Source organism: Camellia sinensis, chromosome 2, assembly GCF_055761805.1.
Source record: "Camellia sinensis isolate YWXY chromosome 2, ASM5576180v1, whole genome shotgun sequence".
NCBI classification, from domain to species: Eukaryota; Viridiplantae; Streptophyta; class Magnoliopsida; order Ericales; family Theaceae; genus Camellia; species Camellia sinensis.
The window spans coordinates 71899687-71921322 of NC_138962.1; the positions used below are offsets into that span (position 1 = coordinate 71899687).

At 35.6% G+C, this 21636-nt stretch overlaps 1 protein-coding gene and 1 long non-coding RNA gene across 6 annotated transcripts; both read right to left on the reverse strand.

Annotated features, from left to right (window-relative positions):
* Positions 1–6768: 6768 nt before the first annotated feature.
* LOC114310676 (uncharacterized) lies at positions 6769–12480 on the reverse strand. 5 transcript variants are annotated; one of them, XM_028256753.2, is made up of 5 exons: positions 12311–12475; positions 10507–12017; positions 9318–9451; positions 8225–8390; positions 6769–7220 (listed from the first exon to the last, which is right to left on the reverse strand). In XM_028256753.2, the coding sequence occupies exon 2, from the start codon at positions 11823–11825 to the stop codon at positions 10524–10526; it is 1302 nt and encodes a 433-aa protein (XP_028112554.2). In that variant the 5' UTR covers positions 11826–12017; positions 12311–12475; the 3' UTR covers positions 6769–7220; positions 8225–8390; positions 9318–9451; positions 10507–10523. The 5 variants fall into 5 exon arrangements, with proteins under 5 accessions (XP_028112554.2, XP_082770926.1, XP_028112549.2 ...); XM_082914800.1 differs by lacking the exon at positions 8225–8390; XM_028256748.2 differs by having other exon boundaries at positions 10507–12436.
* Positions 12481–18100: 5620 nt separating this feature from the next.
* Positions 18101–19751, reverse strand: LOC145819594 (uncharacterized). The gene is made up of 3 exons (XR_014360342.1): positions 19085–19751; positions 18896–18967; positions 18101–18141 (listed from the first exon to the last, which is right to left on the reverse strand). It is a non-coding gene; the product is annotated as an uncharacterized LOC145819594 (long non-coding RNA).
* Positions 19752–21636: the final 1885 nt, after the last annotated feature.

The window sequence follows — 21636 nt, forward strand, 5'->3', positions numbered from 1 at the left end:
TGGAGTATGGTCTGACTTTGGATTCTTCTTTCCTTCTGTCTGTACCAATGAAGAACTCTCTCCATTCTCTTTCAGGTCTCGCTGGTACTGAGTGTACCTACACTGAATTTTTCTCCTTTGTGATCTAGAAATTACGGGGACCATATCTGGTTCCTTTGTTTTTGGGTGCTTAAGCAACACCCAATTGTTTGGAGCCACCAAAGGAGGCTTAACCATCCTGCCTTGGTTTCCAATTACATCTTTTTGGGTAAACACTTCCCTAGGTTTATTCTGAATCACAAACCAATCTGGGACCCCAGGTACCCACGAACCTACTGACCCTGCCGTTGAACTGCTTCTTTCCTCATTCGAAGCCATCTTCGAAGCTAGCTGGGAAGGCCACTGTTTGGTCCTGACTTCATGCTTTGGGCCTAACTCAGGCCTTCGATGAAGGTGTCCACTTTCTGTCTTGCGTGAGGCTGGTCTAGGGGGCCAATCTCTGGCTTTGATCCCATAAACTGAACCTCTCTCCAATCTCCTCTCAGAATGACTGCTCTCTATTCTGTAACAATTAGGCGACCTGGATTCATGTAAAGGCCTCTTGCCTTTAGAATGCATCCTATCAGTTGTTGGTTCAATCCTCAATGGCTGCTGTCTGACACCAGATGGATATGGCCTTTTATGGTAAGCATTGGTTGGTTTAGGACGTCTCTGCACATCCTTGTAGTATTGTTTCCCATCAATTGGAAGTCCTTTCAACCACTTGTAGCTTAGTCTGCACCTAGGACACATCCTCTGCATTACATCTGCTTCTAAGGAATCGTCATCCAGTGCTTCTTCCTCAGAGTCTTCCTTTTGGTATGAGAAACATTGTCCAATAGCTGGTAGATTTCCAGTGTCTTTCTTGATAGTTGTCTGGTTGGCCACATGCATCTGCACATTGACTTCTTCCAATTCTTTCAAAGACAGGTTCTGAAAATTCGGCATAATGACATTGGCTGTCACCTCTCTAATTTCTGGAAATGGATTACTGTCGATCCCCATGGCCTTTTCAGCTTTGGCTGGGAATTTCAAACTTCCTTTCCGAATTTGTTCTTGGATCTTGTCTCGAAAAGCAATACAGTTCTTAGTCGAGTGAGACCAAGAGTTATGCCATTTACAATATACTTTTCCTTTAAGTTCATCAAGAGATGGAATTTTAACTCCCTTTGGTAACTTAAGGAAATTGACCGCAAGTAAATGATCAAAAATGTCATCTGCCTTAGTTAAATCGAAAGAGTATTTCCTGTGAAGGTCTTTCTTTTTAAATTGCTGGTCAATTGTTGTATCCTTATGAATTAATGCTTCACAGATCACAGGTTCCTTCTCCACAATCTCTGCTGCATCGATCTCATAATTAGGATCTCTATAATATGTCTTGTACGATGCATTATTTCGATCTTGTTCCTCCTCTAGTAATGCTTCGTATCTAGACACCTTATAAGTGAGTTCCACTAAGTCTCTGAACTCAGTTGAGTCAAGCTTCTTTCGAAGCCTAAACTCTAAGCCATTTTGAGCTAATCTCACAAATTCTGGCTCTGGCAGGATGACTCTACATTTATTTCGAGCCCTTTTAAATCTGGCAATAAATTGAGTGGCCTTCTCGTCAGGCCTTTGACTCAATCTTGCCAAGTCTGCCATGGAAACCTCTGGCTCCAATTGGAAGAATTGGGCATGAAATGCCTCTTTCATTTGTTGCCAAGTTTGGATAGAGCCAGGTTTAAGGCTAATATACCATACAAATGCTCCCCCGGTTAAGGAATTTGGGAATAACCTTAACTTCATATGGTCATTATTAGTAAATTCACCGCATTGAGCAGCAAACCTAGCAATATGTTCCACTGTTGATTGGTTTCCATTCCCATAAAAAAGGGCAAAATCTGGTATCCTGAAACCTCTTGGGTATTCATGTACCCTGTTCACCCATTCTGGGTATGGTTTCCTGTACACTGGAGTCTGGACCCCCCGAGCCATTGGTCCACACATTTCTCTAACAATGTCAGCAATTTGGTCCCTAAGGACCATATTTTGTGCCTGCTGAGCCGCTACTAGAGGGGCAAACACAGGATTTGGTAGGTAAACTTGTGTCTGTGGTCCTCTTGGTCCATGAGGTGGTATATTTGGGACTGGTTGTCCCTGCGGTGCAGGTTGCTGTTGGGGGTGTGGGTAACCCCATTGAGCTTGTCCTACGAAAGGTGCTGGAACTGGTGTTGTGTCTCTTCCATTTATAGGAAAACCTTCCAACCCCCCGGGTATAAATTCAAATAAGGGATTAGTGAAACCCCTTGTGCAGGTATGGCTTCAAACATGGGATTTGGAACCATTTTTATGCCATTTTCTTATACTGGGCCAGATCCACCAAATTGCATGGCTTCACTGTTAAGTACTGAGGCATTTTGACCTGCTATAGGCCTCGGAATAGGCTTGTACCAAGATTGAGGTGATGGTCTTTCACAGTTCTGATTACTAGTTTGACCATTAGAATGTCCATTAACTTGCATAGGCTGTTTATCTCTAGCCAATCTTTGCTGAGGGACATTCGAAACTTCCTCCATGTGTCTTACGTTTGTTAATTGGTGGTTATTCATTCGATCCAAAAAGGTTGCTGCCCACATTTCCATTGTGTTCATTAATTGTTGTCCCATTGCATCTATTAAGCCACCCCATGGATTTATTGGCCGAGTAGATGGGACAGTGGATGATCTAATTCCTTGGTCTCATCCAACATTACGAACATGTGGTACTTGTTCTGAAGTACTGGTCTGTTCGACCATAGGGTCTGATAAAATAGGAATTTCCACAAGATGTGTTATCACATTATCCTCTGGATTAGGTATCTCTACCTCTCCTTCCACGCCTTCTTCCAAGCGTTCATTTTCTCCTTGTCTCCTACGTCTAGCCATTTCAATTGGTCCCACCGGACGTGCCAAAAATATACGTTGGCTTTATGGCTTTCGAAAGTTATTATTGTAATTGCGAGCGTGCCAGCAAGGATCAATCAGTCCTTACAGAAATTTAATTTCCAACCAATTATCAGACGATTGTGTTTTAGTTCTCTCAGTCTCAATGAAGAGGACTTTTACTGGTGGCTTGATTTAGGAGAATTAAGCAAAATATCAATCAAATAAAGAACAACTGAAACATTTCATTAGAATGAAAAACTTACAATGATTCAAACTCAGCCTCGTAGAGGTTTACATCGACAATCTACTTGAAACTACTTCTATGAATGAAGTGCAGTACAGGAATTTAAAGTACTGGAATGTAAAAACATGAATGTAAAGAATAGGAAATGTAAAACTAAGTAAAGTAGAATAAGACTGGTTTTTTGGATCTAAGTCTGGGAGCTTTTTCTGGGGCCTTCTCTACTATTTATACTGCTCAAGGATGACCATCGAACTGCATTTCTAACTGTCGAATTGCTCCTCTATGATCGCTGATTCTGTTGCCTCAAGATTAGCTCCATTATGCCATTACTTGCAGTTAGGCTTTCCTCCTAAATTTGAATTTGAAATGTGAGTAACTGTTGAAGCCACATCACCTTGCATCTCTTTGTTGATCCACTGCTACTCAGATCTCGTAATAACCAATACTAATTGCCACGTATACGATCAGAATCGAAGAAGTCTTCTTATATTATCCTTATTTTGCCACGCGTTGAATTGTAATTGGCTTGTACAAAATATGTAGCCAACAGTCGCTATCATGGAAAGACATGTTACTATTGTAGAATTAATATGATACTATGCTTATGTTTTTATGAAATTAAAATGTTCTATATATTTTTTTTTTGTTATTTAATTATGTGAATTCGTAACCCTAAATTGATCCAATCTGTGTTTAAATAGATTGGTTCGAATTGGTTCCATGATTTAAACACATTGGATTGGTTTCAATTTTTTAAGAACTGTAGATAACGGATTGGCCCTGGTTTTACCTCAATTCGGACTAATCCGAACCATGCTTACCCCTATTGATATTTGCTTAAAATATGATTTGTTCTATATAATTTTGGCAATTATATTCTCCCATTTAAAATTATTAATTTCACAACAAATGATCTCTTTTATTAATAAATTATCAGATTAATTAATAATTTTTAATGATATTAGAAATAATTAATTACCTAAAAGTCCTATTTATAAATGTTATGGTAGTTCAGATTCTATTTAAGATTTTTTGAATCAAAAAGTTTTATTTACGAAAACTAAGAATGTTATCAGTTTTTTTCAATTTTTAAAACTAAGAATATTATTAATTTTGCACAGTGATGTTCCAAATAATTGTTTCACTAACTGATAAAAAAACAAAGTATGAGATTAAACGTTTTTACCCTTCTACTTATTGATTTGATTCAACTATTCAATAAAACCGAAAACGTTAACAGTTTTTTTCAGTTTTAAAACAGAGAACATTATCAATTTTTTCATGTTCAAATTTTTTTTTTCCCCAGTTTTGCACATCAATGTTCCATCATCATGCTCCTTTATAGACACAAAATTTTCAATTTTGCACCAAAAAAATAATTTAGTTTTTTTTTTTTTTGGCACAAATTTTTTTTTTTTTTAGTTTTCTCAATTTGAAAAATAATTTTTAAATGTTTTGAAAATCAAAATAAATGTCAAATCATCATATTCTTTTATAGATAATCATAAATTATTAACAATTATTATTTGAAGGGCAATTTTGACCATTAAAAATTTAATGAGACTTGAAGGTCCAAAAAATCTTAGTTATGACTTAATGGAATATAAGTTCATAAATTAAGACTTGTGTGTAAATGCTCCAATTAGAAATTTACTTTACTTAATAATTCAGATAATTTTATCATTATATAGGAGAACAATTAGGCCTTTTATTTTTTCATTTAATTATGTTTTTTTTAAAATTTTTTAAACCGTATGTGGTACTTCATATTTTAAACAAACATCAAATGGTGTATTTGTAATTTATCCTTATCTTTATTATTATTTAATCACAAGAGCGTTACTATTAGCACCTTAATTAATCCTTTGGACTCTTCATAATTTTAATTTATTTTTATTACAATAATAATTTCAAATAAAATTACTAAAAGTGATATGAATTACTTTATGACACCTCATCTCACGATTAAAACTCACTCACCCACTAATTATAATATAGGATTTATGAAAATATCCACTTCCATTATCACCCACACAATTCAAAATTCTCAAAATCTACACACCCTTAAAACCTTCAAAAAAATTCGACAACTAGTCTTCTAGCGGCTATGGAGACAACTATTCGATAGTACACACTTCTATGACAATTACAATGAGGGAAAGTTTTTTTAATAATCCCAATACCATGAAATGAATAGAGAATCACAATGTAAACTCAGAGGAGATTTACTGTTTAAATGATATTTGTAGCTTAAAAGAAGTTGACCTTATAATCATAAGTTTTTTCAAACACACACACACACACACACACACACACAAAAAAAAATGGTTTGACTTTTTGTCAATACTGAATTTCAAAAATATATATACCAAAAAATGGCAACACAGAGCTGAATTGGAGGCATTGGTTTAGCAACGTCTAACTGAACATTATTAATATGTTTGGCACTTTGGATCTAAACTTTTATTCATATGCTCGGCATTTTGGATATAACCTTAATGCATACTTATGTTTTGGTTATGCGATGAACTTTAGTTTTATTTGTTAATCAAGCTGGTTGATGTATACTATCTTTATTTGTTAAAATTTGATGGGTTAAACTTGTTCACAGACACATGACTTTACGTTTTTATAATGCTTGGTAACACGGGTCCAAACATGGGTAATTTGTTTGGCAACATAGGTTCAAACATGGTGGCGGAGAGATCAATTGTAGAGAGAGGTTGTTGGTGAGAGATCGACTATGACAAATATCGGCGGCGCAACTCTCTTAATGGCGTAGCTCTCTCAACGGTGAGAGGAAGATTGGTGAGTTCAACAATGAGAGGAAGATTGGTGAGTTGAACTATTAAAGGTTTTGGGAGAAAAAAAAATTTAGAAAGTGTATTAAGAAGTGTACATTTTGATGGGTGTAATGTTTTTAAAATGATAATTTTATTATTGTTTTGGGAGTTCTTAAAAAATTTTAGGACTTCGATTTTGTAGGTGAGTGTCCAAAAAAATAGAGAGTCCAAAATATTAATTGAGGTACTAATAACAGTACTCAACCATAAACACAGTTTTAACGTAAACTCATTTCTATTTTGCTTAATAACCCAAATAAATAAATAAACAAAAGGCCAGATTTTTTAATACCTTAAATTTTGTTTTTTATTTTTCTTTTTTTCTGTTTTTCTCATTCATCATGGTAAATTGCTTCAATATTCTAGCCAAATTGTTATAAAAAAAATGATGTAATATTCCTTTGGTTTGCCATAGTTGAAAATGCCAACTTTGAAAAGATAAGATAATTTGAGCGAATGAAACTTGAGAACATTTGGAAGTCCCCAAAAAGAAGAAAATCTACAAAGTAAACCTGAGAACATTTGAAAGTCACCCAAAAGAAGAAAATCTACAAAGTAAACCTGAGAACATTTGGGAGTCCCCAAAAAGATTTTCTTTTGTTCTTTCCAAAGATATATGTCTTGCACATACATGGCTCATTCACACACACACCCCCTAAAAAAATAAAAAATAAAAAAAATAACATACATATCAACATTGAAGCAACTTTGAAGGCATGTAATAACATAGATAATGACATAACAAAAATTCCATCACCAATTTTAAAAATCTAAATTGACAACAAATTCATTAAAAAAAAAAACGAAAAAAATCTTATAAGCAATCTCTCATCAAAAACAAAAGAAAAAGAATCACCAGCCAGTATTTCAGAGACCATAATTTGCTGCAAACAGTTTAGAAAAAAGAAACTTGTAATGCTATGCCTGGTAAACTGAGTGGTTCAAAGCTCAGTGGGTACAGAAATTGTAAGAATGCTAAGTACATGTTTCTACCAAGGAAAATAGTTACATATAGAATCATTGCAAATGCAAAAGGTCTGAGTTACTCCCATGCACCCTCTGATTGACAGTCAATTAGTTTAGTATCCATCCTTGTTCTCCTATTTGTGTATAAACCGAGGAACATTTCTTTACAAGACACAGCTGTTGAAGGATGTTGCCATAAAGCTTCTATGAACATCAACCGGGAAACATCAATTTCACCTCTCTTACCTGCACAAAATAGATATATGTTTTCAGGCAGTAGCTACATTTATATTTAAAGAAGTATTAAGTGAGCAATTGCATTGAACATGGCAATCTCCTAGTAGAGAATGAAGAAGAAGACTAACATATTTGCAATTATAAATAAACATACAGGAGTTTAGCATGAATTCCTCTAGCTCTCAGTCAAAAGGGTGACTAATAAAGATCACTTTTTTTCTTTGTTAAGGGGCCAGCAAAGTTACCTTTAAGCCAATCATAACATTATTGCATTACAAAACCTCTACCAAGAAAGGAACTCTCACAATTAGACTCATATTGACTAGACATTCAAATGAAATCTCAAGGGTTTTTATTCATCTCTAGAACAAACTGACAATGAAATCTGGTCTTTATAAACACCTATAACTAGTAACATAGCTCAAACCAAAGGTGATACAAAGGAAGGGGAAATGCCAAAAAGAACCAAGATTAAGGAGATCAGAAAGTGCATATTGTTTACTCCACCACAGGACTACAAGTTCACAACTAGCCATCAGGTATGACCTATCTAAGAATTGCAATAATGGGTTCGTGTAGCTCACCTAATAGACCAGGTATGGCTTTGCTTGTTGAAAATTTTCAAGTAAAGAACAAGTCAGTGTATTTGCTCAACTAGGTGAAAAATAAAAGGGCGACGATACAAAATAGACTAGCCATGAGACTTTCATTTTTACTTTTTCCATTGACAGGTAGTTTTGTGCATCCATCCAGCTAAAACATATTAAAGTGGGTTTTCTGGAGTGCACATTCGGTTGCAGAGATTGCTTAACATGCAAAGGTCTCACTTTAACAACAAATTCATCAGGACTCAACATAAGTTCATGCAAATATTATACACTAGAACTTGATTTCAATCTCTACAGAAGAGATGCCTCTAGTGTGCTTTCTTTTCTTTTTTTCTTGTTCTGATCTTGCACAAGTAGCAAATACTATTTGTCACAGCTAGAGGACCAAGGAAAGAAAACAAATACCTGAACCTACCCATGCACTGTAGGATGTTCTTAAGGACATTACAACTATCTCTTGAAGAATCAAGTGAAAGAAGTGATTTTCAGAGTTTGTCGTTGGTTGATCAACAGGGTAAGCCTGTACTTTTTCTTCTTGCCATTTTCCCTTTTTCGTGGAGACAGGTCATCTCTGTAAACATGGGGATTTGGGATCAAATATATTCATAAAAATTATCCCTAAAAAGCTATAAACAGGGCATACCAAGGCACAACCACAGCATATGTAAATCCAGTGTGGAACTTTTTTTTTGTTTGAGCTTCATCTACATTGGACTTCAGTTCTTATACAACTTTGCTCCTCAAAAATGCTTCTTTTTTTTTTTTTTTTTGATCAACAACAAAGGACTTTATTGATAAATCAAAAAAGTAAGGATAAGACATCCTCTTACAAAAGAAAAGAAAAAACACAAAGCAAAACCCTAATAAGAAACTCTTAAGCAAAAGCCTACATATCACACACCGCCAACCAATCTTTAGCTAACAAAAAAAGTGGAACCCCCTTAAATAGAGGATTTCCCGAATCCCAAAAAGAAGTTAAATGGCAAACACTATCCCACAAACAGTCCATCTGCCAAAAAGAAGTTAAATGGCAAACACTATCCCACAAACAGTCCATCTCCTCAAAAATGCTTCTAGCATCCTTGGTAGATATTCCTCGGTAATTAGATTATCATCGTGTGCATTAGAGGCCAAAGGGTTAACCATGAAACTGTGTTTACAATCTCTTATAGCAAACAGTGGCATGTTGAGATGGGAGAATCCTTAATACTAATTTGTCAACCACTACCAGGATAGGAACCTCTGTTTTTCAAGAAATGTTTTCTTTGTTCTTACCGGCACAAAAAGAGAGATCAATTTTCCACATACATGGATTTTTTCTAATAGCACACAAAATTGACAAGAACTTGGCTTCAATCTCTACAGAACAAAACAAGTGATTTTATTATTACACATGCCTCTAGCATATCAACAATCAAAATGTCATTACTTTATTTTTTTTTGTTGTAAAAGTAAATATTATTTGTCATGCTCAGGACCACAAAAAGAAAACAAATACCTGAACCTATCCTCTTCGCAAATTCCTTGATTACACAAGAAATCCTTCCCAGTCCGAGATGATACAGCCTTTACAACTCCATCAAGGATTTGAATAATCTCAATAATTAGCACCTGGATCCTTTAACAAAGTCCCTGCACCATTATCGGAATGAGGGTGAAAATTAAAACTAGATCGATGATCAAAACCTGATCCTTAAGAGCTTTCACTTAAAGCTTTAGCTTTGTAAAGCTTGCTGAAACTCTAGTTGATCAAGTCAATTACCAGTACCTGACCTTCAATTGGAGCAAAAACATGGATGAACTTCTGATAGTCATCACAATCAACACAAGAATATATAGTGCACTAATAAATAACAATAGAATAATATAAAAATAATATTGTATTTGAATAGCTTAGAAGAAAAGGAACAGTTGTCAATTCAACAGGAATTTGCTCTTGCCATTGAATTATGTCTACACCGAGGTATGTGAGTGGTGGTGCTTAGCATTGCAACGGCGATATGAACCTTCTAAAGAGGGGAATAAAAATTTTTGACAAGGTGAAAGAATTATGAGGCATTATGCACAAGATACATAAATGGAAATTATAAAACAACAATAGGCATCCTAACAAGGCAAGAATTGCCTTCTAAATGGATTTATTCATTGATCTTTTTATTTTAATTTTAAATTTTTTCTTTCATTTAACAATGACAATCTTGTCTTATGATGTAAAGCCTCTCAAGCTTTGTATAAATCTCATAGAGCACAAAGACCAACCATTATTGTAACCAATTTAGCACACTACAACAGTAACACCAAATTCGGAGATATTTAATCCTCTACAACTACTAAGACCATGAATTCGGCTTTAGAGAACTAGTCGATGACCACATACCTAAGAAAGAAATCACCAAAAGTACCACTGGCTTTCATTTGTCCTAAATCCCTAAGAAATGACCACTTGTACATAATTCAATAGGTACTGAAAAAGAATCTACTTGAATTTGTAACATGTGAATTAAAATACTGCAAAGTGAGGTAACAAATAGTCTACAAGAATCTACAACATGTGAAAACATGTTGCAAAGTCATGTAGCAGCAAGTCCAAAATAGTTGATGGAGACACATCAGCCCATGTCAATATATAACCAAAAAAAAAGGAGCTTCACTTAATAATAAATATTTTAATATGTGTGTAGCTTTACCTTCACAATTAAGAAATTTACTCAATATCATGCATTCCATGACTATCTTTTGGCATGAACTTCTTTATCACTTCTCGAAGAGTGGGATCTTGTCCTTTAGTTGTGATTAGATCTACAATCAAGGAAGAAGTAGATGCATTTGCTGAAAACCCCATTCCAATCATTTCCTTAAGGAGTATAGACGCCTCATGGTACTTCTGTTGCCCAAGAAATCCTTGGATGACAATGTTGTAAGTTACATCATTTGGCAAACAACCATTCTGTTCCATTTTCACAAACAACTCTTTGGCTTCGTCTAGTAGGCCTTGTTCACAAAGGCCTTGTATCATCATAGTGTATGTCTTAACATCAGGATGTAATCCCTTGGAAGAAAGGTTATAGAAAAGGGCCTTTGCGGTATCAAGTTTTTTATCCTTGCAGAATGCATTAATGAGAACATTATGAATAGCAACATCAAGATCTAAACCATTGCTTTCCATCATGTGGAATAATGACAATGCTTCAGAAATATGCCCGTTTTTGCATAGCCCATCCAACATGATACAATAAGTCATGGCATTTGGTATTAGGCCCGCAACTTGCATCTGACTAAAAAGTTCTTGAGCAGCACCACATCTACCTAATTGAAACAAACCCTGTAACATAGCACTGAAAGTTTTAGTGTCAGGTTTCAACCCCCTTCGAGGCATTTCTCGGAGGAGATGCATGGCCTCATCTATTTTCATCTTCTTGCAATATCCGTTGATTAGAATGGTATAGCTAAAAACATTACGGTGAAGGCCCTTGTCCACCATGTTGTTGAACACTCTCATTGCTTCATCTATGTGGCCATGTAAACAATATCCATTCATTAGAGTATTATATGTGACTACATCAGGGTCCACACCTCTTTGTGTCATGACATCAAAAAACTCCTCAGCCTCTTTCACCATCCCTTCCTTGATAAGTGCATCCACCAACACATTATACATATGAACATTTGGAGCTATACCGCTATTCAACATTTCTTTTAACATTTCGGTAGCCTCTTTCCACCGACCGAAATTACATAGGCCATGAATCAAAGAGGTATAAATGACAACATCTCGATGAATGCCTTGTTCATTCATCTTAGAAAAGAGTTTCATAGCATCATCCACCATTCTATCCTTGCAAAGACTATCAATAATCGTGGTATACACTATGGTGTCAGGTTTACAACTTCCCTCTTCCATTATCCTAAGCAAACTAACAGCCCTGATAGTGTTCCCCGTTCTACAAAGCCCATTAACAATGGTTCCATACATAACCACGTCGGGTTCAATTACTCTCATTCTCATTAATTTCTTAAATAAGTCCACAGCTGCAGGGGTTTTATCTACCAAAATAAGTCCATTTAACAAAGTGTTGAAGGTAAATGCATCAGGTGTAAAACCGCGTTTGAAGAGGGAACCTAAAAGAGACAACCCAAAATCGACTCGATTGAGGCGGCAGTAACAGTTAATAGCAATGTTGAAGGTGTAAATATCCACCTGAATGCCAATGAAGAAGTGCAATTTGTGAATAAGAGAAAGAGCAAAGGCGTGATGACCCATTCTCGTAATAGTTCCTAAAGCTTTATTGAATTGAGAAATGGAGGGCAAAGGTCGCATTTGGAGCATGCAATTGAACCAATTTACAGCATCTTCGAGATCATTTTGCCGCGAATTGCTTCGGTGTGTGTGTAAATTTTTAGGTTGAGGAGGAGAAGAAGGAGAACTAGGGTTTTGGGTAGTAGAGAGAAAACAACGAAACACAACAAATAAAAAGAAGGGAAATATTGTACCTTTTTGACAATTATGAGCTATTCTTGGTCCAATAATGGAAGAAACTGAAACTCTTCTGCTTCTTGACATTTTCTTCAAGCTCAGCTCAGTGTGTGTGTGTGTGTGTGTGTGTGTGAGAGAGAGAGGAGAGAGAGAGACAGTGTAGGAATAGTAGATTACGTTTTAGAAACAATGATTCATCCCACTAAAAATATCACCACTAATAGTACTAATGCATTAAAAAAGTAAAAAAAAAAAAAAAAACACAACACCAAGATCAAAACATCACATCATTAATGGCGAGACCCACTGCTACCTAATTAGTGGGAGCACTAATTAGTGCTCCCAAGCATTTTTCTAAAACGGGTTTCTGAGATTTTTTTTTTTTAATTAGAAATTAATTTGATAAAAATAAATATTATTTTTTTAAATGTTTGAAAATTATTTCTTCTCTCAAAAATAAAATATTATATGAAAATTATTCATTTTTTTATATTTTTTTTCTAAATTAATTTTTAATTTTAATACAAATATTTAATAGATATATTCTAAAAATTAAATCAAACAATATTTTAACCCTATTTAAAACTTGCTATTAATTTATTTATTTTTTGGTTGGTTGTCATTGTTTGTAAAACATGAAAATGGAAGTTGTACCACAGACAATGATATGGATATTAATTATGTACTAAAATAATAATTGGTTATGATGGTGAAAGCAACAAATTCTCAAATCGATAATGTTCATGTTGACAGTAGATTTTGGTTTCCTGATTTCGCATTAGCTGGAAATGATTAAGGAAGAGGACATTGTTATTCAGTCCATAGCAATTTTCTGGTCCATTTGGTGGCAGCATAATAGCATAGTTTTTTAACACATTTGCTGGACTGCCCCTAAAACAATTCATGTAGCCAATGATTTATTTACCCTTGTCTAGTAAGGGTCTAACTCTGGGAGCAAGGATTCCCGATCCCCAAATATTCTTATCCTCACGTCTTAAATCATTTACAAGTATTGGATCATATGAGAATTTTAAGATTTAATAATCTCAACACATATTCAATGATTGTGAATGATTTAGGACACGGGGACAAGAATATTTGGAAAGAGGGGATCCTTAGGCCTAACTCTAGGTCGAGCTGTCCATTCGCATATTTAACGGATGACTTGGATCATGAACACAGTATTCTAAAGAATTCTCTCATAAATGTTGATGATTTATAGGTCTGGATGTTGTAATCGATAGATCCTGAAAAGTTCATGGTGGTAGTGCTGGTGTGACCTGAATTTGCTATGGTGAAGAACAAACAAAAGTCGCATTTGCGATGTGGCATCCATCTCCTTTTCTGACAGAAGCTAATCCTTGTTTGGTGGGCAACCAAATTTCTTGCATTTTTATTTTCACGGATTGTGAAGTTTTGGTGAATGTTTTAAAGGGCAACATTGATCCGGAATGGAGTGCAGCGATGATTATTTCAGACATTAGGATAGTTCTTGCTTTTTTCGTTATGTGGATCGTATTGTAAGTAAACTCACTACAACAAAAAAGGTCTTTGGTGACAGATTGATTTTGTCTCCAAACATCAAAATTTCGTCACTAAAGTGATCTGTGACGAAAAAAATTTGTCACCACGTTCGTGGCCTATACGTCGTCACAAAAAGTACCTGGTGACGAAAAACAGTTTCGTCACCTATTTTTCATTTTTGGCGACAAAATGTTTCGTCTCCAAATGTTGAATTTTTCGTCCTCTAAGGCACCAATTTTGTCACCAAAACTAAATAATATTTTATTTTAATTATTTTTTGCGACGAAATATTTCGTCACCAAATATATTTTAGTGACGAAAGTTTTCCTCACCAATGATATGGATTAAGGTGATAAAAAAATTCGTCACTAAAATGAGCAAAAAAAAAATTTATTCAATGACAAAAAATATTTTGTCACCAAATATTTCAATTTAGCGACGAAATATTCAGCAAATATGACGAAATTTTTGATTTCGTACTATATCATTAGTGACAAAATTATTCGTCATGTTTTTTTAAAACTAATAGCGACATTTTTTATTTCGTCACTAATAAAAATTAAAAATTTTGAAAATGGAGGTACTATTTTCTTCCGAAATTTTTTCTTTTCAGTAACAATTCCCTGCGCATTTCAATAACCTGTTCAATAAAATATCTATTACAAATCAATACAAAAATCTGTTCATTTTCATAATCATCACAATCGAATTTTAGCACTATCCACAAAAATACAATATGAACTGCATTCAGATTATAAACATGTCTCCAAATATCCACAAAAAACGTCTACTAATATCCACAAAAATATAATATCAACCGTATGCAGATTACCAAACACATCTCCTAATATCCAACAAAAAACATGTCTACTAATATCAACAAAAATAAAATATCAAGGGCGGATTACCAAACATGCCCCGTAATACTAACAAAAATATAAAATTTACAACACAACCAAAATACATGTAAGGTAATATGAACAAAAACACAAAATGAGCTACCATCGGCCCTCCAAATTACCAAACACGTCCATATCAAATCTCGAATCTGCAAAAAAATGAAACACAAAAAAAAAAAAAAAATGTCAGTTAGACAATTATTATCTTATCCATAACATATACAATTTAACATGCATTTTTGGACTTAGTTTTCAAACCGAGAGTCCCGTGCTAGTTCCGTAAATTTCCACAACTCACATTGGTCCATCCCGAGGTGTTTGAGGTGTTTCCCGGGCCGTCTCGTGGCTGTTGCACGATTTTGGCCCCCGAAGGTCTCAAGCTCAAGTGTGAAAAAGTACATTTTTGAGCTTAGTTTTCAAACCAGGAGTCCCATGCTAGTTCCGTAAGTTTTCAAAACTTACATTGGTCCATCCCGATGTGTTTGAGGTGTTTCCCGGGCCGTCTCGTGGCTGTTGCACGATTTTGGCCTCCGAAGGCCTATTTTCAAGCTTAAGTGTAAAAACGTGCATTTTTGGACTTACTTTTCAAGCTGCGAGTCCTGTGCTAGTTCCGTTAGTTTCCATAACTCACATTGGTCCCTCCCGAGGTGTTTGAGGTGTTCCCTGGGCCGTCTCGTGGCTGTTGCACGATTTTGGCCCCCGAAGGTCTATTTTCAAGCTTAAGTGTGAAAAAGTGCATTTTTGGACTTAGTTTTCAAACCGGGAGTCCCGTGCTAGTTCCGTAAGTTTTCACAACTCGCATTGGTCCATCCCGAGGTGTTTGAGGTGTTTCCCAGGTCGTCTCGTGGCTGTTGCACGATTTTGGCCCCCGAAGGTCTATTTTCAAGCTTAAGTGTGAAAAAGTGCATTTTTGGACTTAGTTTTCAAACCGGGAGTCCCGTGCTAGTTCCGTAAGTTTTCACAACTCACATTGGTTCATCCCGAGGTGTTTGAGGTGTTTCCCAGGCCGTCTCGTGGCTGTTGCACGATTTTAGCCCCCGAAGGCCTATTTTCAAGCTTAAGTGTAAAAAAGTATATTTTTGGACTTACTTTTCAAACCGAGAGTCCCATGCTAGTTCCGTTAGTTTCCATAACTCACATTGGTCCCTCCCGAGGTGTTTGAGGTGTTCCCTGGGCCGTCTCGTGGCTGTTGCACGAGTTTGGCCCCCGAAGGCCTATTTTCAAACTTAAGTGTGGAAAAGTGCATTTTTGGACTTAGTTTTCAAACTGGGAGTCCCGTGCTAGTTCCGTAAGTTTTCACAACTCACATTGGTCCGTCCCGAGGTGTTTGAGGTGTTTCACGGGCCATCTCGTGGCTTTTGCACGATTTTGGCTCCCGAAGGCCTATTTTCAAGCTTAAGTGTGGAAAAGTGCATTTTTGGGCTTAGTTTTCAAACCAGGAGTCCCATGCTAGTTCCGTAAGTTTTCACAACTTACATTGGTCCATCCCGATGTGTTTGAGGTGTTTCCCGGGCCGTCTCGTGGCTGTTGCACGATTTTGGCCTCCGAAGGCCTATTTTCAAGCTTAAGTGTAAAAACGTGCATTTTTGGACTTACTTTTCAAGCTGCGAGTCCTGTGCTAGTTCCGTTAGTTTCCATAACTCACATTGGTCCCTCCCGAGGTGTTTGAGGTGTTCCCTGGGCCGTCTCGTGGCTGTTGCACGATTTTGGCCCCCGAAGGCCTATTTTCAAACTTAAGTGTGGAAAAGTGCATTTTTGGACTTAGTTTTCAAACTGGGAGTCCCGTGCTAGTTCCGTAAGTTTTCACAACTCACATTGGTCCGTCCCGAGGTGTTTGAGGTGTTTCACGGGCCATTTCGTGGCTTTTGCACGATTTTGGCTCCCGAAGGCCTATTTTCAAGCTTAAGTGTGGAAAAGTGCATTTTTGGACTTAGTTTTCAAACCGGGAGTCTCGTGTTAGTTCCGTAAGTTTTCACAACTCGCATTGGTCCATCCCGAGGTGTTTGAGGTGTTTCCTGGGTCGTCTCGTGGCTGTTGCACGATTTTGGCCCCCGAAGGTCTATTTTCAAGCTTAAGTGTGAAAAAGTGCATTTTTGGACTTAGTTTTCAAACCGGGAGTCCCGTGCTAGTTCCGTAAGTTTTCACAGCTCATATTGGTTCATCCCGAGGTGTTTGAGGTGTTTCCCAGGCCGTCTCGTGGCTGTTGCACGATTTTGGCCCCCGAAGACCTATTTTCAAGCTTAAGTGTAAAAAAGTACATTTTTGGACTTACTTTTCAAACCGAGAGTCCCATGCTAGTTCCGTTAGTTTCCATAACTCACATTGGTCCCTCCCGAGGTGTTTGAGGTGTTCCCTGGGCCGTCTCGTGGCTGTTGCACGATTTTGGCCCCCGAAGGCCCATTTTCAAGCTTAAGTGTGGAAAAGTGCATTTTTTGACTTACTTTTCAAACCGGGAGTCCCGTGCTAGTTCCGTAAGTTTTCACAACTCACATTGGTCTGTCCCGAGGTGTTTGAGGTGTTTCCTGGGCCATCTCGTGGCTGTTGCACGATTTTGCATACGATGACAACATAACATACAATTTTGCATACGATGGCGAAACTTAATAGTCTTTTTAAATTGACGCACATGGCTTGCCAAGCTAACTAGGAATATGAATCACATAATCAACTAGTTATTATCTTTGAGTTATTACATTTACGCACATGGCGTAAATAAGTTTGTTTAATCATTCCGAGTTCAAGGACCCTTACTCCATTGTACACAAAATTTTGGACCTACTATAGCTGATGAGATTTCCCAAAGCATGTTCTTAAAAATCCAATCACAATTCTTGGCCAAGACTATGAACTATCAAAACTTCCTTCCACTACATATTAGCTTTAAATACCAAAACCATCATTACCATAACACCACCACTTTCCCATTACCAGACCGCATCAAAATCCACCCATTGCAACCAGAACTACCTTTAATACCATCAACCACCCCAACCACAACCGTGAACCTTCACAGCATCAACTAATTCTTGCTTACAAGTAACAAGGAGAGGGGAACACAGATTTTTTTATTTTGAAAAAAAAAAAAAAGGAAAACTGATTTCCACTCTTGTCACTTAAACCGCCTCCAATACTGAAATCACTTCCAGAACCTTCACCATTCCAACAATCAATATGCCTACATACAATAGACGCTTCTATTCCAAAAGTTTCCAAACATCATTCAGTCTAGCATTTCTATTCAATCTCAATCCAACAAATACAAACATTATTGAAATCATATGTGTTAAACCTTGACCTCCAAAAAAAGTGAACTAAAGACAAAGAAATCAAACGAGCAATTTGTAAAATAATGTACCTATGACCTGGAGAAGTCGCCGTGATAGAGTCCTGTCAGACTGCCGAGGTGCTGATGGAAGCTTCATAGCCTACCTCCCAACAAAGCAACAAATATGAAGATTTAATCATTTTATACTCAAAGAAAGATAAATAATTAAGGCTTGCCCAATTTTGAACAATGAGAAGAATTTGAAGTTGGCCAACAATTACAAAAATGCAGGTACAAGGTGCAAAGCATAATTGCCAAGTTTTATTAGAGTAAACACACATAATTCAACTCAGCAAAGCCTCCAGTCATCTATTTAAGGTTGGTTAAATGAGTCCTAATTCAGCATTATCTATCAAATGCAATAACTAACGTAAAATTTGGTCTCCATTTTCCCAGCATTACCCTCAATCTTAATACTCACTCAATGTATCTATAATTTAAATAAATAAATAAGCAATAAAATATATATATATATATATATATATTATATCCAAGTCAATCGTATGCTAAGACTGTTGGGCCCCATTTACCTGATCAGAGAATCAGACTACCATCCTGGCCTGGTTTTAACAACTATGTTTTCAATAAATAAATTAAATAGCTCCTCATGAACCCTAATTTCATTCCTCAAAACACTCTCATACTAACTCCCTAGCACTGCAAAACCAACTCTGGTTCTCTGACAGAGTGACAGATTTGAAGAATAAAGATCCCGTTTTTTTCTTTTTCTTTTTATAAGCGAATGAAGATCATGCATCATGAACACGAAGAGAAGAAGAAGAAGAAGAAGAAGAAGAAGAAGAAGAAGAAGAAGAAAAAAAGTTCATTAAAAAGGAAATAGGGATCAGACTCACAATTTTGTTGAACTTCTCAATTGCAGCTAGCGGAATAGTGCCAACAACAATAATATTTCTGGATCCCTCACTCTTGAAAAGTAAGGAAAAATGTTATTCAACTATTGGAGTTAAACAACTGCTTATAACAAATTAAAAAGAAAAAGAAGACAACAATTTGTAATAGAAAATATAATGCGCATCACTTACCAGAAAAAGAAGACGATAATTTGTCACAAACAAGGTACCTGCTTCATCAGTATTAACAAGAACAACACCATATCCCTGGAACCAAACTTCATAAACTCACTAAGCCTTATCCATATGGTAACATAGCCAATAGCCAATAGCCAATAGCCAAATAAAGTGATAGAAAGAACAAAAAAGTAGTCAAAATGTTGTTTTAATCTAGTTCATTGTGCAAGTGTTGTGAAAATTGTATGATTTGTTCATAAATTCATATTGCATCGTATGGAAAAAGATACACAGCATACAATTTTGCGCAAAAGCAAACATAAAACTGTCATTACTTTGCTCAACAGATGACAACATAACATTTTGATTCTTGGAATAGAACAGCAGATCATAACAGCTGCATTGTTTTCCCTCTATTCTGGGTATTAAATTTTCCATTCAAGTCCTATAGAGCTGGGACATGAGATATGTCTATCAGTATCAAACTTTTGAAGCTACAGTGCAACCACCAAGGGCATGTATATATGTATGAATGTATGCAAACTAAGGTGATTTGAGTTATATGATGAGAGAAGGCAAAGTTAACCACAAGGTCTGCCGAGATGAGACTTCTAGGGCAAAAGAACATCATTTTAAGTCAAAAAATGGAGTGCGACAAACAACCTATAATATATAGGGCAGGACTATAGATCCGTAACAACATTCTTTTCATTTTATGATTCATATCCTATAAAATTCTAAAACTTACAAACTCTAAATAAAGAGATAAACCATTAAATCAAAACTAAAGTCCCATCAATATAACAAAATCTCAAGTAAATAAATTTACAAAAATCTGAGTACATTCCAATTAAACCCTAATGCCAGAAGGGGGATAAAATCAAAACTAACACATAATTAAACCAATTTTTCATTTTATTTTACACTGATCAGTCCCGTCAAATCCATCGAAGCACCCATAATCATAACCCCAATTTCCTGTAAATTAAATTGTAATTAACAACCAAAATCACCCACAGCCTCAGATATCAGTAGAGATAACCTCTAAAGTAAATAAATTTGCAAAAAATTGATGACATTCCAACTAAACCCTAATGCCAGAAGGGATCAAATCAAAACTAACACAAAAAATCAACCAAAATTTCATTTTCTTTTTACATCGAATTGATCAAAACACTCACAAAATTTTCATTTTGAGTAAATTAAAAAGTAATCAACAACCAAAATCACCCACAGCCTTTAAGCATAGAGAGAGAGAGAGAGAGAGAGAGAGAGAGAGAGAGACTAACAACGGTGTTCTCCGATCGGCACAGCAGCGGCGGTGAGGAAAGGAGGGGGCTAACGGCGGCGGTAGTGAGGGCTGTCGGCGGTGAGGGCTGTCGGCGGTGAGGGCTGTCGGAAATGGTAGAGCGGCGGTGGGTTGATCCAATGTGAGCAGCGGCGGTGAGGGCCCTGTGTATAACGTGTGTGTGTGTGTGTGTGTGTGTGTGTGTGTGAGAAATAGGTTTGAACCGAGAAATGATTGTGTGTGATTGAGAAAAGGAACCGATTGTAACAAAACATTTTTATTTCCCCTAAAATATTTAGTGACTAAATTATATTTTGGTGACAAAATTATTTCTTCACCAAAGATAAAAATATTGGCCACAAAAATAGTTTTGTCACTAAATGATATTAAAATATCACCAAATTATTGGTGACAAAAATATATTTGTCATTAATAATTTTATAATTTGTGACAAATTTTTTCGTCATCAAAAGTCTATTAATTTTGGCGCCCACCGAAAATATTAGCGGGAAGATATTTGGTTACAAAAAAAATATAAATAATGACGAAATATAATTTCGTCACCTATTTTTTTTATTATGATTTAGATTGGTGACGAAATTTTATTTTTGTCTCTAAAAATGATATATTTGGAGACGAAATATGATTTTCGTCATTAAAAGATACATATTTCGTGACAAAAAAAAATTTCGTCATTAGTTTTCGTCTCTAAAGACTATTTTTGTTGTAGTGACTTACACAAGATTTAGCCAGATTTATAAATTAATCTTTAGTTCTATATCTATATATATAAAACCGCTTAACTGTTTAAAATTCGTCTATCCTTTTAAATTTTGTTTTTTTATTTTAAATAATTTACTAATGATAGCCTATATGTTAACTGAAAGTTTTCTCAAAATCACGCAAATATTCTTAATCAATTATACAATAAATTTTTTTCGTAATTACGTAAACATTCTTGGTCAATTATGAAACAGGTTTTTTTCGTAATTACGCAACCATTTTTGGTCAATTATGAAATATAATTTTTTTTTAACAAATTACAAATACACCCATAACGTTTGTTTAAAATATGAATTGGTCTTATAATATTAGAAATTACAACTGTCGTTTGTTATAAATTTTAATTTAACACAACACTTAGGGAAAAAAAAAATATTCTCCTATGCAATAATAAATTATTAAAATTATTTATTGAAAACTATTTCTCATATCATTAAAAATTATTAATTAATTTAATGATTTATTTATTAACAAAATGATTAACTAAAAAATATTT